The sequence below is a fragment of the Lagopus muta genome, chromosome 5 (genome assembly GCF_023343835.1).
Source record: "Lagopus muta isolate bLagMut1 chromosome 5, bLagMut1 primary, whole genome shotgun sequence".
Lineage (NCBI taxonomy): Eukaryota > Metazoa > Chordata > Aves > Galliformes > Phasianidae > Lagopus > Lagopus muta.
The window spans coordinates 32312274-32327448 of NC_064437.1; the positions used below are offsets into that span (position 1 = coordinate 32312274).

The 15175-nt window shown below is 40.2% G+C and overlaps 1 protein-coding gene across 9 annotated transcripts in view; it reads right to left on the reverse strand.

Annotated features, from left to right (window-relative positions):
* The window catches only part of PCDH15 (protocadherin related 15), a 678253-nt gene that overhangs the window by 152652 nt on the left and 510426 nt on the right, over positions 1-15175 (reverse strand). For all 9 annotated transcript variants that reach the window (XR_007376985.1, XM_048944599.1, XM_048944600.1 and 6 more), the window contains 2 exons: positions 7807-7941; positions 6728-6877 (listed from right to left, as the gene is read on the reverse strand). Coding sequence is in view for 8 of the 9 variants with exons in the window: in XM_048944599.1 (XP_048800556.1) it covers positions 6728-6877; positions 7807-7941 (285 nt within the window). In the remaining variant the exon portion in view is untranslated. The remainder of the gene's footprint in view (positions 1-6727; positions 6878-7806; positions 7942-15175) is intronic.

Here is a 15175-nt window from a genome sequence, read left to right on the forward strand (position 1 = left end):
TCTCTGTTGGCCTGCCCACATTGGTTTTCTCAATGGAAACAGTCATGCCAGCAGGCTGACTTCAATGGGGATTGCAAGGATTTAAGGATAACACATGATCACAAAGCCTTTGTGATGACCATGAAGCCAACGATAGGATCAACAGACATCACCTGAGCCTGGGGCAGCCAACACAGCAGGCTAAATTCCTGTCAGACACTCTTTTCTCATCCCTGTGATACTCTCAAAGCTGACAGCGGTGCAGACAGGTAGAGAAATTGATTCAAGATTCTGCCATATTAGAACATATTGCCATCTATTAATAATACAGCATCATGCTCACCTTCAGTGGGGCACAACCTTTTGGAGCACTTTCTACAACTTTCAAACCACTTTTGCCCATCACAGTCAAGAACTCAACAAGCAAGCAGGGAAAGGAAGAATTAAACCCAAAGCTCTAATAGTCAAGTTAATAATATCTGCATATAGAACTAACCACAAAAGGGAGAACACAGAAATACTCGGGGATCTAGCTGCTTGGTAGAATTATCCTGATTCTCTGTTCAAATGGGCTCAGCAAAATACGAAATATTGTACATGAAGTCAAAAACTTGCTAAAAAACAAGAACTAAGCCCATAAAACCTAAAGAGATTAATGGATATGCTGAAAGATAAATGACTTAGGTGTATTAATGAAAGTGGGCTTTACCTTTTTTAATAGGAATGCAAACTATTACTGCTGTTGGGAATGGAGTTACTTAATGGAGGAACAGCCATTTCTAACCTCACATGGATTGTATGCAGTATCGATCAGTTGAAAAGTATGTTAAATTCCTTTTTTCCTCAAGTACTTCTTTCACACAGAGCATAGAGATCCAAAGCTACATTTCCAATGAATAGAAGTACTTAAACTTTACCTAAGCTGATTTCACTTGATCTATCACAAAGTCTGTCAACAATTCCACTATCACTGCTGAACTTGAACTAGCAAATCTTAATTCATCCTTGCATGCTGAAACATGCCAGAATTCATTGTGCATAAGACAAATAGTTGAAATACGTCAAAAATTATGAAATAGACCAATTACTCTCAAAAATTTAATGAATAAATATCCACATGTTGTTTTTCAAGAACACCTCTCCTTCTCTATCTTCTTTTTAAATTCTGAAGAAGACATGCTACGAAGACTGCACTTTGGTAGTGCGCTTTACATTTCATCCATATCATCTCCTGACATATCAATACACTGACTTTCAACAGTCAGACAGAATCAAGACACCAGAGCTGCACCCTCTTACACTTTAGAGCTTAAATCCCTCTTTAAACTACTTTAAACTTTGACGTACACATCTGAATGCATTCATCAACCTTGCAAAAGTAACCATCAAACTAAGTGACACAGTTAAGAGAAGTGTTATAACAACATTCTTTACTTGGAAAGTAACAGACACAAAAAGACAAATAAAGGCTTTATGCAAAATACAAGCTCCTAAGCATTTAATCACAGCATTTGGAACAAGGCCAGTTTTTACAGTGATGACATGAAAAAGGAAATTAATTGTCTACACAAGTACATAAATTAATAAGGTTAATTAAACTCACAAATACCGAATGCTTGAAAAGATAAGTGATTTGAATAATATTTTGGGGCAAATGCATGAATAAAAATGAAGTTTTACAGCTGCCATAATACATGATTCTATAAATTCATCTCCAGCTGTCCCAAACCGATACGGTTTAATAGTTAACACGATTTTAGAAACACATCTAAAATTTATGTGAAAAGAAGTTCAAAACAGGATTTATTTTACTTTCCTAAGAAAATTTTTACATCCAGCAGCATCAGTTCCATTACATTAAAATGTAACGTACTGCAAATTTTGCAAAATAGGTGCATATATATTCTACTACAGCAAGAAGTAACATTCTTGAATGGACGAGGGGATATACAACTGTCTCACAGCTTAGAAAAACATATTCCTTGCCACTGCATAAACTCTGTCCAGTCTTACTTGCACTTGGAGGAAAATGCACTTCAACAGCTGATCTCCACACTTTCTCTAATGACACCTTCAGTGAGCCTTCCCCGCAGACACAACTACCGACCTTTCTTGCAACCGTATGTGTTCCACAAAATTAAATGTTCAGCAGAACTGGTCTAACTCATACTATCCACAGGAGCTGCATCGTGCCACAGCACCTTCCCAAAACAGTTCTTGAAGTCACTATTTCCATGAAGCATGTGCAAAGATCCCAAGTCACATTCCATACACAACTATCTTGTGAAAAGTCATCAAGGAAGGGTATACGTGTAATCCGGACCGATGCACCAGGGAAAAGTGCTGGGCTTGGTCTCTTCCAGCTTAGAATATTCTATGGTTCTATGTTTATACTTCAAGTGCACTGACTGAGAAATGCAATCGTAATCCAGATATTCCCCCTGTTAATAACATTTACTGTGTAGATAAAAATTAACATGCTAATAGACTGAAGGCAAAGGGTTGCAAATAACCATGTAAATAAAACGTCAAGTGTGACTCAGAGTCAACTTGCATGAAGATTTTCTCTAAATTGTTCTGGGGGTTAACAGCAAGGTGCATTTGTTACAGGCTGGAAGCTACAGGCATGAGCCACGCTGCAAAAACTCAAATACATCTCTAATAAATACTTCAGTATGCATCTGTATATGAGGATGGCTCAGGTCACATTTGAGTACGTGTTGGGAATGAAAGGACACTGTTTAAGAGACAAAGTGATCCAGCACTGAGAATCCACACTTGAGGCACGAGAGCAGAACAGTCCCAGAGAAGGTATTTATTTAATGGCCTTAAATAAAATTTGTCCCCATGTACAACTGGAACTACTGCTACTGTTCAAGACTAATTCTACTGTGAGCAAAAGACAGATGATTGATAGATTTACTGCCTGTAGCTTTTCCATCTTTCATCTTTCGCTTCTGACCTTCACCACAATGGCCATTTATGCTGAGCTGTGTGAAGTTAAACACCCTGTTTAACCAACATCTGGGGCACCTCCTCTAACTTAACTTGCACGGACAGTATAAGAACTATTTCAACGCTCACAAGGTGGTCAGGCACTGCACTAATTCACTGCATATTGTACTATCTGTTTTCGGCCACAGTTATTTAATTGTCCCTATGGGAGTACCTCTGCAAGATGTACCTATACCTCTATATACCTATACCTCTGCAAATGTACCTATAGAATGTACCTCTGCAACAAGAAACCAGGTAGAAATTAAGACACAGATATAAAGGAAAATAACTTCTGGGGCTTTTTTTGTTTCATAAATTTTAAGCCTGGGAAAAGCAGCGTATTCTTTTCAACGGCAGTTCAGGAGTTTTTCCTGTAAACAGAAGATATAAAAAAATAATAATCCACTGTAGTTCTCAAAGGCTAAGGAAGCCATTTAACCCTCAAGCAAACCTGCATGAAGATCTTGGTGGATTATGTCTTTGCTGTCTTCTGTCCCTTCTCAGCACTATCCTTTTTTTCTTGCTTAATATTTGCTGTACCCTGCATAGCATACATAGCATATCCTGCATACTGTATAGAGAAAGGAAATTGTCTAACAGAGTGAATTGAAATGACTTATATGAAATATTATTGCTTTGTGGCTGCATACTCATCAACATGTAGCTGGCTTAAGCATCTGAATCTCTAGGAACACAAAGCACTGACAGAATCATGGAAAACAGGATAGAAAAACTGTAACAATATAAAAATGCTAGAATTAAGTACTTGAATAGGTTTAATATTAATCAGTCTTGCAAGTGATAATAGTTATTTACCACACATTTAACTGTTTGAAATGACAGATTTCTCAAACAGCTACGGTGTAATAGGAAGCACAATGAAGTACCTGAAACAGAACACACAGACTTTTCAACTTAACAGAGAACCTATTCACCTCAACCAAAGTCTTGGACAGCTGCTGCAAGCATTCAGAGTAGAGATATGAAATGCAAACTTCCCAAACCAACCCTATTGCTAATTCCCTGATGGTACGGCTGTAGTCACTGCACGAGATGTCAGACAGCACATATTTCACACTCTCCTGTGAAACTCCACCTTTCCACAGGCTGCACCTCAGCCTTGCAACCAGAGTGCCAAAGGCAAATCACCCAACCTGCCACCATGCTTGCAAGGAAAACCAATGCAACTCAGTAAGATGTAACTTCATTTTCTCTCTTTGGCTCTCTCCTACTAAAGGCAACAGGGAAAGAAGGGAAACTCCTTGAAAAAAAAGCATGTAAAAAAACACCAACAATTTCACTCATAATGAAATTTTTCCCTTGCTATTTGTGGTCATTTTCAAGCAGAGCCAAAGGAACAGCATTATTTTTAAGAGTGCACTACATAGCAAATACAGAATTTAATAATTTTCCCCAACCCCAGGAGTAAAATCAAAATTGTTTCCTACAAAATGGGATAACAAGCAAGTACCAGACTGGGGTTCTTTGAACTTATTCATAGTACTCCACTCAGCAAATAAATCTTAATTCTTTTGTAAGCTCACCATAATAAAATTGAAGAGGCAACCAACATGAGAGCAATTGCACTACTATAGTAGAAATTAACTTTTTTTTTTTGTTTAAAAGATGACATGCTTAATACAGGAAATACTGTCTTGATCATCCTGAAAATACAGTCTGACTGTGGAGTTAAGTGCAGGGCAGTGCTTATCTGTAAATGATTATGAGATTATAGAGATTCACCAAGGTCACTGTTCTTTTTCTAACCTACTTTCTGAGATTAGAGAAAGTGGTTTTTAAAGACTAATCACATCTGACCTGGGTAATTTTCCTTTGGGAACTATCATAGCTGATCATCACCTAATAGCTGCAAAACTCAGATGATTCTTAAACTGAAAATGAGTTAGGGTTATGAGATGTTTGCTCCACGTACAGAGAACAAACCAAGTATATCATTAAAATCAGTGTACAGCACTTCAGAATAAGAAGCCTGTTTTCCATTTCAGAAGGTATTTGTGAAACAGAAACAAACAATGACAGGGCAGCACACATGCATCTTCCTGGCCTAAGGAAACCCACAGGCAACCCTGGATAACACAATTGGCCTTACAGAGCACTCTTCTCGCTCCCTCCCCAAATGAATCATTTACTGAGGAACTTATACTTGCAGTTTTCCTGCTCTTTTTGCACATCTCCAAGGCTGATATAGCAGAGAGTGTGTCTAAGCCCTTCAAAGAGCATATTCCTTTTAAAAGTGTAAGTACTTTAGCTGTTCTACTTCATACTAAGTTTCAAAGAAAGGTCGGTCAGCTCAGAGCATCCTTATGGCCAGCCTCAGGTACTGCAGCCATTCCCTTTTCACATGGGCTAAACATGGTTTAGACATGAGATACTTTAAATCCATAGCACACTACTTTGCCTGATACCCTGCACAACAAAGGCCCTGACAACTCTAATGGTTTCTTTCTGGACTAGTGTGCTTACTCTTTAGGAAGAACCATCAATCTAAAAAAAATCAGACCTTTATTTCCGCACCTTAAATATTCTCAATTATAGATTGAGCTAGGAATTTATGAGATGTTGCAAAGGCAGCTCCTGATGTCAATCCTACACACAGCTCTGAGCTCTGCCTGCCTTTTGCTCATTTAGGAGAGCACTATGTGATCTCTTTTAACCCATACAGCCACCAATTCTCTCAGAACTTGAAGCAACTTCTTTTTTTAAACTTATTTCCCCCCAAATGTTGCTGAAATGTCCTCAGGGCTCTTAATGATTCTTTACACGCTTGTAGCCCAGACTGATGAAAATATAAAATAACATTACCAAAGATTCAAAGATAACAAATACAGCCAAGCCCATGAATTTCAAGTATGTCATGCACCAAAACAGCGAATTCTCTCCTAATCCAGTTAAACCACGGCTGACTTCAAATGTATTACATTTATAAAAATGGTATTACCTCAATCCGATGATTAATTCTTTTTGAATACTCCTACTTTCCTTGAATGCCAACCACTACTAACATCATCACACAATCACAGAATCTTGTTTTCTCATCCATTAGGGCTGGAAATCACTCAGGAAGATGGCTCAGAACTTAGAATCATCACCAGTCACCATTATTTCCATAAATTTCCATGCAACCTTGTTTCACCTCCTTTCTAGATTCAAACATAGTGCCAAAGACATCCATTACAATGGCTACCCTGGCTCTTCTGCTTATGAAGGCTGGCATTCAGTACACTTTGTACCACTCAATTGCTCTACAGGCAATTTAAGATTGTCTAGAAACTGTTTTATGACATGATAAGACACTTCTGGATATTTTCTACAAATGGTTTGGTTTTCCTGCTTTCCTAACATGCTTTATTTCAGTAGCCCTCTGGCAATTTAAAATTTCCTTAAAGTTAGGAAGTTTGAGAAAACGCCTATCCCTGTGAGAGATCAGGTCTGATGCTAAGGGCTAAGAGCTAAGGAAGTACAGGAGAATGTTTTTTTCCTCTTATAAGGTTTTTTTTTTTTTCACAGATGGAAGCATTTCATAAAACTTTGGGTGAATCAGCTGAAATGTAGCATTATGTCTGAAATGACTTCATTTGAGGAAACTCTTAACAGGTAAGTAATTAATGAGGCAGATAGAAACGCACAAACTTAATTTCTAGCTGTTTCCAGTGCATGTTCAGTGTATATCGACAAGGCTGCCCGCCAGTAGCAAAGAGTTAACAAAACAAATAAAAACCATAAACATTACCTTTATAACGCCTTCCCCAGGCCCCATATCTGTGTAAATCTTGACGTTGTATGATATATTGGAGAAGGTTGGGGAATTATCGTTTGCATCAATCACCACGATATTGACCGTCACTGGGGTACTCTCCTGCACGCCATCAGAAGCTATCATCTTCAGGAGGAAAAAAGGGCAGACAAGAAACATAATTTAACAGTGTATTCTTAAGACAACTGTAACTATGAGAAAGCACAGTATAACGAGTAAAAAGCAGTATTTAGTTTTACATTTGTTTTCTAACACGCAGCAAATTACAAGAAGCTTAGATTGAGCTTGAGTCAGCAGTGTGTAAGAAACAGGACAAAAGTACCTTCAAAAAGTACTGTGTCAGAAAAGCAGAAGAAATGAGAGGGAGTGGCTGTGTTCCAGGGCTGGGATCTGAGCTGGCAGGACGTCCAGCAAGTCCCCAGCTATGCTGGACACCTTGAAGGAGCAGGACCTGGCCACAGAACACCGACCTGTTCAACAGTGCGTGTCTCAGGCACTGTAACACATAGGATCTGTCGTCCACCCATGTTGAATTTCAAAGACAGCATTTTAATGTGGGATGTGAAGAGCTAGAAGGTCGTCCTATGCCACAGACAAAAATCTGAATTCTCTTTTCAAATGTGTTTTGCCTATATATCCTTTTGCAAACTGGCTTAGAACTGTGCCAGGGTTTCCTGACTGACTGCTAACTGCCTCTACAAATACAGAAGTAGAAAGTAGAGACATCATGTTCCTAGCCCAAGGGCTAAGAGAAGGCAATGTTGGCCTCAAGGCCAAGCATAAAAGAGGAAGGTTGGACTGTATCATGGTGGGTGGCAAAGAGCAGAATACAGGCCTGGAACTGTTGATATGATGCCAATACAGGGGGATCTTAAATCTTGCTATCAAGCTGAAAACATGCTTTTTGGAAGAGAACACCATGGGGTAGTGCCACCACTTTGCCACTTCTTCTTCACCTCTGTCATTTTAATAACCTGCAGTGGTGTTACAACTAATTATTTTTCAACCCATGCTCTGACTGATGCCTGGTATGCCTTCAGAAGGACTGAGCTTACCGAGAAGGTGTAGAGGTGCTGGGCTTCTCTGTCAACAGGCTGCAGCAGGGTGAGGTAGCGGGTGATGCCACTCTGGGTCACAGTGAAAAAGGTATTGTAATCATTCAGGAAGAGATGGAGCTGCGGGTCCTTGGTCTTTAAAAAGAAACAAAACCACCACATTCTATTATTAATTCTTATACACCATTAAGTTTCCAGTTACTCAATGCATGTGCTAAGTCTCATCAAAACCTAAATACCCAGAAAGCAGAATACGACGATTGATGAATCTATGAAGCTGTAAAAAAAAAAAGAAAAAAAAAAGAAAAAAAAGAGAATAATTAAAAAAGACAAGAAAAAAAAGCCCTTAACAAAATGTTACACGCTGATCTGAAAAATCTTATCTGCTTGATGAAAGAGGTGTTAAAAATCTTTAATGTATAAGGTAAGTAAACCCAACTATGAGCAAATAACTATCTTCTTGTTTGAGATGATTTTTTCCTTTAAACAGATTTTCAAGCCTAATATAACTAACTTAACAGTAGCGAGAAACCAGATCCAAGTATCTGTTTTCAATCATACTGGAAACAAAACAAAACCTATGTGGATCAATGAAGCAGTAACACAGGTGGGCTGGTGCAGTGAAAAAGGATAATGATACGTGTTGAAACATACCACTAGATAAATGCTATTCAGGGATTTTCTTCGTCTTGGACAGAAATCAAAACATACTGATGCAAGATCACTAATTTCTCAGTTGATCAGATCAAAACCATACTAAAACAATTATGGTACAATTTTCAGTTTGGAAGTAACATTTATGGTAACAACAACAAAACAAAACCAAAGGCATTGTACTTTGTTAGTCAAGGCTTCTCTAGGCAGCCTGCTGGGGGGACATATTATGCACTGAGAGGTTATACATTGCCCCCACAACCGGGCAAGCACCAAGAGAGGTAATGTAATGCTGCTGCAGCATGCAAGACCACAGACAACAAACCTATCGTTAGATACCCTAAGCAGGCAGAAATACCTTTTGGTGCAAATGGGATCTCAGCTAAGACAAAAGAGGAAGAAAATTCCTGCCATAGACAGAACCAGAAATTATTATTCAAAGAGAACAGAGCAAATAATTAAAGTCCAGAACCTCAAGCCAGTTCTGTCCTGAGCTTGCCACCTGGCTAAGAAGCTGCAAAATGGACTTGCTATCCTGAGTCCTTACCCCTCAGTCACTGGATGCAAGCACAGAACAAACAAAGGGGTTTTTAGCACCGTATTTCCTGGTGTTTTGAAAAGCCCTACAAACTACCACACTTCATTTATCTTTTGAAGGAAAGCTGTTGGAGCTGGGCTTCAACTTGGAGCAAAGGCCCTAAGGAGACTTCAGTGTACACCTTCCAGTATTTAAAAGAGCTTATAAACAAGAGGAATGACTTTACATATAGATAGATAGTGACAGTGGAAGGGGGCATGGTTTTTTAAACTAAAGGGGGAGATTTAAGTTAGCTATCTGGGAGAAAATTTTCACTCAGAGGGTGGTGAGGCCCAGGCACTGCTGTCTAGAGAAGCTGTGGATACCTCATCTCTGAAGGCATCCAAAAGAAGGGCCCTGGGCAGCCTGATCCAGTGGGGGGTAGCCAGCCCATAATAGGGGGGTTGCAAATGGATGGGCATTAAGGTCCCTTCGAACCCAAGCCATTCACAGAATCACAGAATGGCCAGGGTTGGAAGGGACCTCAAGGATCATGAATCTCCAACCCCCCACCACATGCAGGAACACCAACCTTCACATTTAATACCAGCCCAGGCTGTCCAGGGCCCCATCCAACCTGGCCTTGAACACCTCCAGAGATGGACAGGGCATCCACAGCCTCTCTGGGCAGCTGTTCCAGCACCTCACCACACATTCTGTGATTTTCTGTTATTGAAATGACAGAAGTGCAAATTGTGACCAGGACTAAGTATTTATGTTATTGTATGGGAACTGCTGAGTCACGGCCTGAACCTCTGATTGATCACCTGAGGTGAGCCATGAGTCAGCCAGAGGAGCACAGGTGAAGGCAATTCACCTGTGCTGCCGGAAGGGGTGGAGCCTGGCTCCTAGACCTATTTAAGAGCTGGCTACCAGAGGGGAAGGATCTCTTCTGGAGATCCTCCTCTTTGGTATTTTCTAGTGAGCTCACCCGAAGGGTAAGCTCTTCTACTTATTCTCTTTTGTGATCCTTGTTTGCTTTGCCTTACTCTTTTGATTATATTGCAATTATGACATCTTGATATCTATTGATTATACACAATTGTATTGTGATTATAACATCTTGGTTATACAGTTATCATCCTCCATCTCTTTAGAGATAGTTTTGTGCTATTAACATGATTAGACTGCAAAGGTTATTTCACATTACAATTAAATTTGAAAAAAAAAAAAAAAAACATTATCTCTTATTGCCTTCTGTATTCCAATAAACATATCTATGCCCTTGTATGTTAATTTAATCCTAACTCAATACTTTACTCTCAGTTACTCTTCAGTTTATTTCTGTTACATGAGGTGATGTGAGATTATATGGGAAGAAAGAAAATGCTATTTGGAAAACACAAAAGGCTATGGGACGAGTCACGTAAAAATTGTATCAAACCGTCCCATATGACGTGGAGATGAGGCTATTACGAAGAACAAAACTTAACAGAAAATCCAGTGGTTGCACAAAACATAACTTGATAAATAGTTTTACCAGCTGCTTTTCACTGCAATGCTACAGAATGTGCCCCGTATAGAGTAAGATGCAACGGTTAGCTACATTCAACACATTATCCAAAGAAGTAGCATTATATTCTTCACTGAATGATTTCTCATTCTCATCTGATTCTCTGAATCTGAAATGCTTCTAGAAAGTTAACACCTGCCTTGTTATTATTGTTATTTTACACAAATGAAAAAAGAAAATAGACTACAGGAAAGTTCACCAGTCCCTACAACCCAGCAGGCAAAGACACTCTAACATGCACTAAAAGTCATAACAGACAACTATGAGGACAGACTGGGACAGTGGAAGGAGAAAGAAATTTATTTTTAGCAATCCAAAATACTCTGAAGCACCTATTTTTGGAAGGCTAAGATTTTAGTATTCAAACGTAAAACCATCTCAGTTACTGAATGCTACTTGAAAGAAATATCAAAGTGTTCCAAATCAATGGTTTTCTACTGCCCAAAGCTTTGCTGTAACTAAGCCAACTTTCAGTAAAATTAAAATGCATTTTACACCTAGCAATGCAAATAGTAATCTCTTTTTTTTCCATGCAAAATTATGGAAGGTAACTGCCAATAATTGTTCACTTTGTAGACAGGATAAAGTCAGTCAAAAGTTTAATTTCCAAATGCTCTGGCTGGTTGTTCTGGTTCTTGCTTGTCATATCATTTTGAACACTAATACACAGTATTTTTTCCCCTAATTTGTTATTGAGAAAAAACAATGGATAATAGATAATTCTATACACTCCAAAAGTCATCTATCCTATTCCTTAGCTATTTTTGTCTTAAAATATTTTATCCCAAATCAAATTTGAATCAAATTTAATGCAATAAGTACCTGTTTTTACTATTTCTATGCATGTTGGGCATACAAAGCAATTTATTTTCTTAATATTTGCAGTGGTTTGCCTTTACATTTTTAACACGCTTCATGCTGAAAGAAAGTCTGCATGACTGTGCACACATCACCTGGCAGATACTATGAATGAACACAATTATGGGAAACAACTCATTCATGCTGCCTACAAAATTTCTCATGGTTTAGTTTCTTAAACTATTATTTCAGGTGGCCTTGGATTGACCACTGATACCTAACCAAACTCCTGATTGATGTGAACTAGTTTGTATCTAATAAATTGTTTAACACATGATTTTAAGCAGAAAACTATCAGAATCCACGTGACTGAGTAAACACGTGACCTGCAAGGACTATTTCAAGCACACAGTGCAAACCGAAGATGGTTTATGTGCTTTAGACCTCTTAGTAGACTGTATGGGAACTGCTGAGTCACGGCCTGAATCTCTGATTGATCACCTGAGGTGAGCAACAAGTCAGCCAGAGGAGCACAGGTGAAGGCAATTCACCTGTGCTGCCGGAAGGGGTGGAGCCAGGCGCAATCTCTCCTAGACCTATTTAAAAGCTGGCTACCAGAGGGGAAGGAACTCTTCTGGAGATTGGCTCTGCTGGAGTTTTGTGAGTGAGCCCAGGATAGTGGTGAGCCTTCTATTTATCCTCTTTTTGTTATCATAGTCTGCTTTGTCAAACTCTCTTGCTTATTTCATAATTATAACACCTTAATGTTCATTGATTATACAGTAGACACTTCTTAAAGGAAAAAGAAAAAAAAATACTTTCTGTAACAGTGAAGATGTATATAAAATATATATAATTATGTAAAGAGTATAAGACAATTATAACATAAGCATGGCATAACTCTTCTGAATTGCACAGGTCTACATCCCAGATGAACTTGATCTGGTGTGTTTAAAGGGCTCTTTGCAAACTTCAGGACAGGAGTGATATTCTCAGTCTCACAGAAACACTGACGGGGCAGAGAATAATGAAGGACAGGGGAAAACATATACGTAAACACCTAAATTACACAATTCCAACCAAAAATAATTTTGCAAACATAATACCATTACCTATGGGAATGGCACCTGATACAAGCTACAAAACAAAAACACCTATGCAAAATGAATGCAAGTAAAGAAACATAAACCTACCAGTGATGAACACTGTATAAAAGCAGTACATTTTGGGGAAAAAAAATGGTAATAGACAAAAATACGAGATGCAAAAAGTGCTCCCATGCACTACTGACAAACAAAGCCTGGGTTTAAGTTCATTCTGCTTGAATTTTTCACAGAAACAAACTAAAGTTTGAAAACTTGTGCTGATGTTTATGTTACCTTTCTCATGTTCTTTTCCACTCATTGGAGCTTACGGCTCCTTCTAGAAGAAGCAGTTTTCTACACTTTACTAAGATCAAAGCAAAATTGCATGATATTGTCCAGAATGAATGAACAGACAACATGTTTCAACATTCCAAAGGACTCAGCTGAAAGAATATATTTAGCTGTTAATTTCTCCAGGGAGCCAGAACAAGCCCCAGCTCCACTGAGTATTTCATGATTTGGGCATTTTTCCTGCTTCATTTCATTATGTTCACTTTTCAGATTTATGGAAAGACAGTCCAAAATCCAGGAGGGATTTGTGCATCAGAAAGGAAAAAAGGAGTTTGCTTTGGTTGCTAAATACTGGCTGTGCTAAGACTAACCACTGCCTAATCCCTTCAGTGCTATGAAGAAACACAAAAATGCCAATCTTGGAGGAAAATAGGCAAGGAGTTCTGCAGGGCCTGATGAGCCTGGTTCTCCAGGTTCACAGTAGCTTGGATTGAGCAGATAAGGTAGACACAGTGTCTCGAGTGCTTCTCCTACACCTTCAACTTTACTATTAAGATATTATGAGACTAAAGCGCAATCTGAACATGAGCCGACAGTGTGCCCAGGTGGCCAAGAAGGCCAACGGCATCCTGGCTTGCATCAGAAACAGTGTTGCAAGCAGGAGCAGAAAGGTGATTGTTCCCCTATATTCAGCACTAGTGAGGCCTCACCTCGAGTACTGTGTCCGGTTTTGGGCCCCTCACTGCAAGAAAGACATTGAGGCCTTGGAATGTGTTCAAAGGAGGGCAACAAAGCTGGTGAGGGGTCTGGAACACAGGCCATAGGAGGAGAGGCTGAAGGAGCTGGGAATGTTCAGCCTAGAGAAGAGGAGGCTCAGGGGGGACCTCATTGCTCTCTATAACTTCCTGAAGGGAGGTTGTAGTGAGCTGGGGGGGTCGGCCTCTTCTCTTGTGTCATTAGTGATAGGACCAGAGGGAATGGCTTCAAGCTACAGCAGGGGAGATTCAGGCTGGACATGAGGAAGTATTACTTTTCAGAAAGGGTGGTCAGGCACTGGAATGGACTGCCCAGGGAGGTGGTGGAGTCACTGACCTTGGGGGTGTTCAAGGAAAGGCTGGATGTTGTGTTGAGGGACATGGTTTAGTGGGAGCTATTGGTAATAGGTGAACGGTTGGACTGGATGATCTTTTAGGTCTTTTCCAACCTTGGTGATTCTATGATTCTATGATCTCATAAGTTTTCATGATCATAGAATCACTGAAGTGGGAAAAGACCTCCAAGCTCATCCAGCCCAACCGGTCATCTATCATCAGTGTTCCCCACTAACCTATGTCTCTCAGCACCACATCTAAACGTTTCTTGAACACCTCCAGGGACAGGAACTCCACCACCTCCCTGGGCAGCCCATTCCGGCACCATCACAGAATTGTAGGGGTTGGAAGGGACCTCCAAAGATCATCAAGTCCAACCCCCCTGTCAAAGCAGGTTCCCTACACCAGGTCGCACAGGTAGGCGTCCAGGCAGGTCTTGAACATCTCCAGAGGAGACTCCACAACCCCTCTGGGCAGCCTGTTCCAGTGCTCCGTCACCTCACTGTAAAGAAGTTCTTGCGCGCATTTGTGCGGAACTTCCTATGCTGCAGTTTCCGGCTGTTTCCCCTTTTCCTGTCTCCCCTCACCACTGAAAAGGGACTGGCCTCACCACTATGGCCCCCACACCTCAGATACTTACAGACCTGGATCGGGTCCCCTCTCAGTCTTCTTCTCTCAAGGCTGAACAGACCCAGTTCACTCAGCCTTTCCTCATAGGAGAGATGCTCCAGGCCTTTCACCATCTTTGTGGCCCTCTGCTGGACTCTTTCCAAGAGATCCCTGTCTTTTTTGTACTGGGGAGCCCAGAACTGGACGCAGTACTCCAGATGAGGCCTCACCAGGGCAGAGTAGGATCACAGAGAGGAGGATCACCTCCCTCGACCTGCTGGCCACGCTCTTTTTAATGCATCCCAGAATGCCATTGGCCTTTTCGTCCACAAGGGCACACTGCTGCCTCATGGCCAACCTGTTGTCCACCAAGACGCCCAGGTCCCTGTCTGCAGAGCTCCTCTCCAGCAGCTCATACCCCAGCCTGTATTGGTGCATGCCATTATTCCTCCCTAGGTGTAAGACTCTACACTTGCTTTTGTTGAACCTCATCCGGTTTCGTACTTTCGTAGAAGAAATTTTTCCTAACATTCAACCTGAATTTCCCCTGGCGCAACTTGAGGCTGACGACTTCAGCTGTACAACTGTTCAGGCAAACAGAACCCATGGAGTAGAACAATAAGTAAAAATCCTGAGTATGCAGCAGAGATAAAAGCCAACCTGAAAAAATTTTGTCAGGGTACATTATGAATTTTTTTGTTTTTCCTATTTAATTACTTTTATTTCTTCAAAGTAAGGTCATTAAATGATA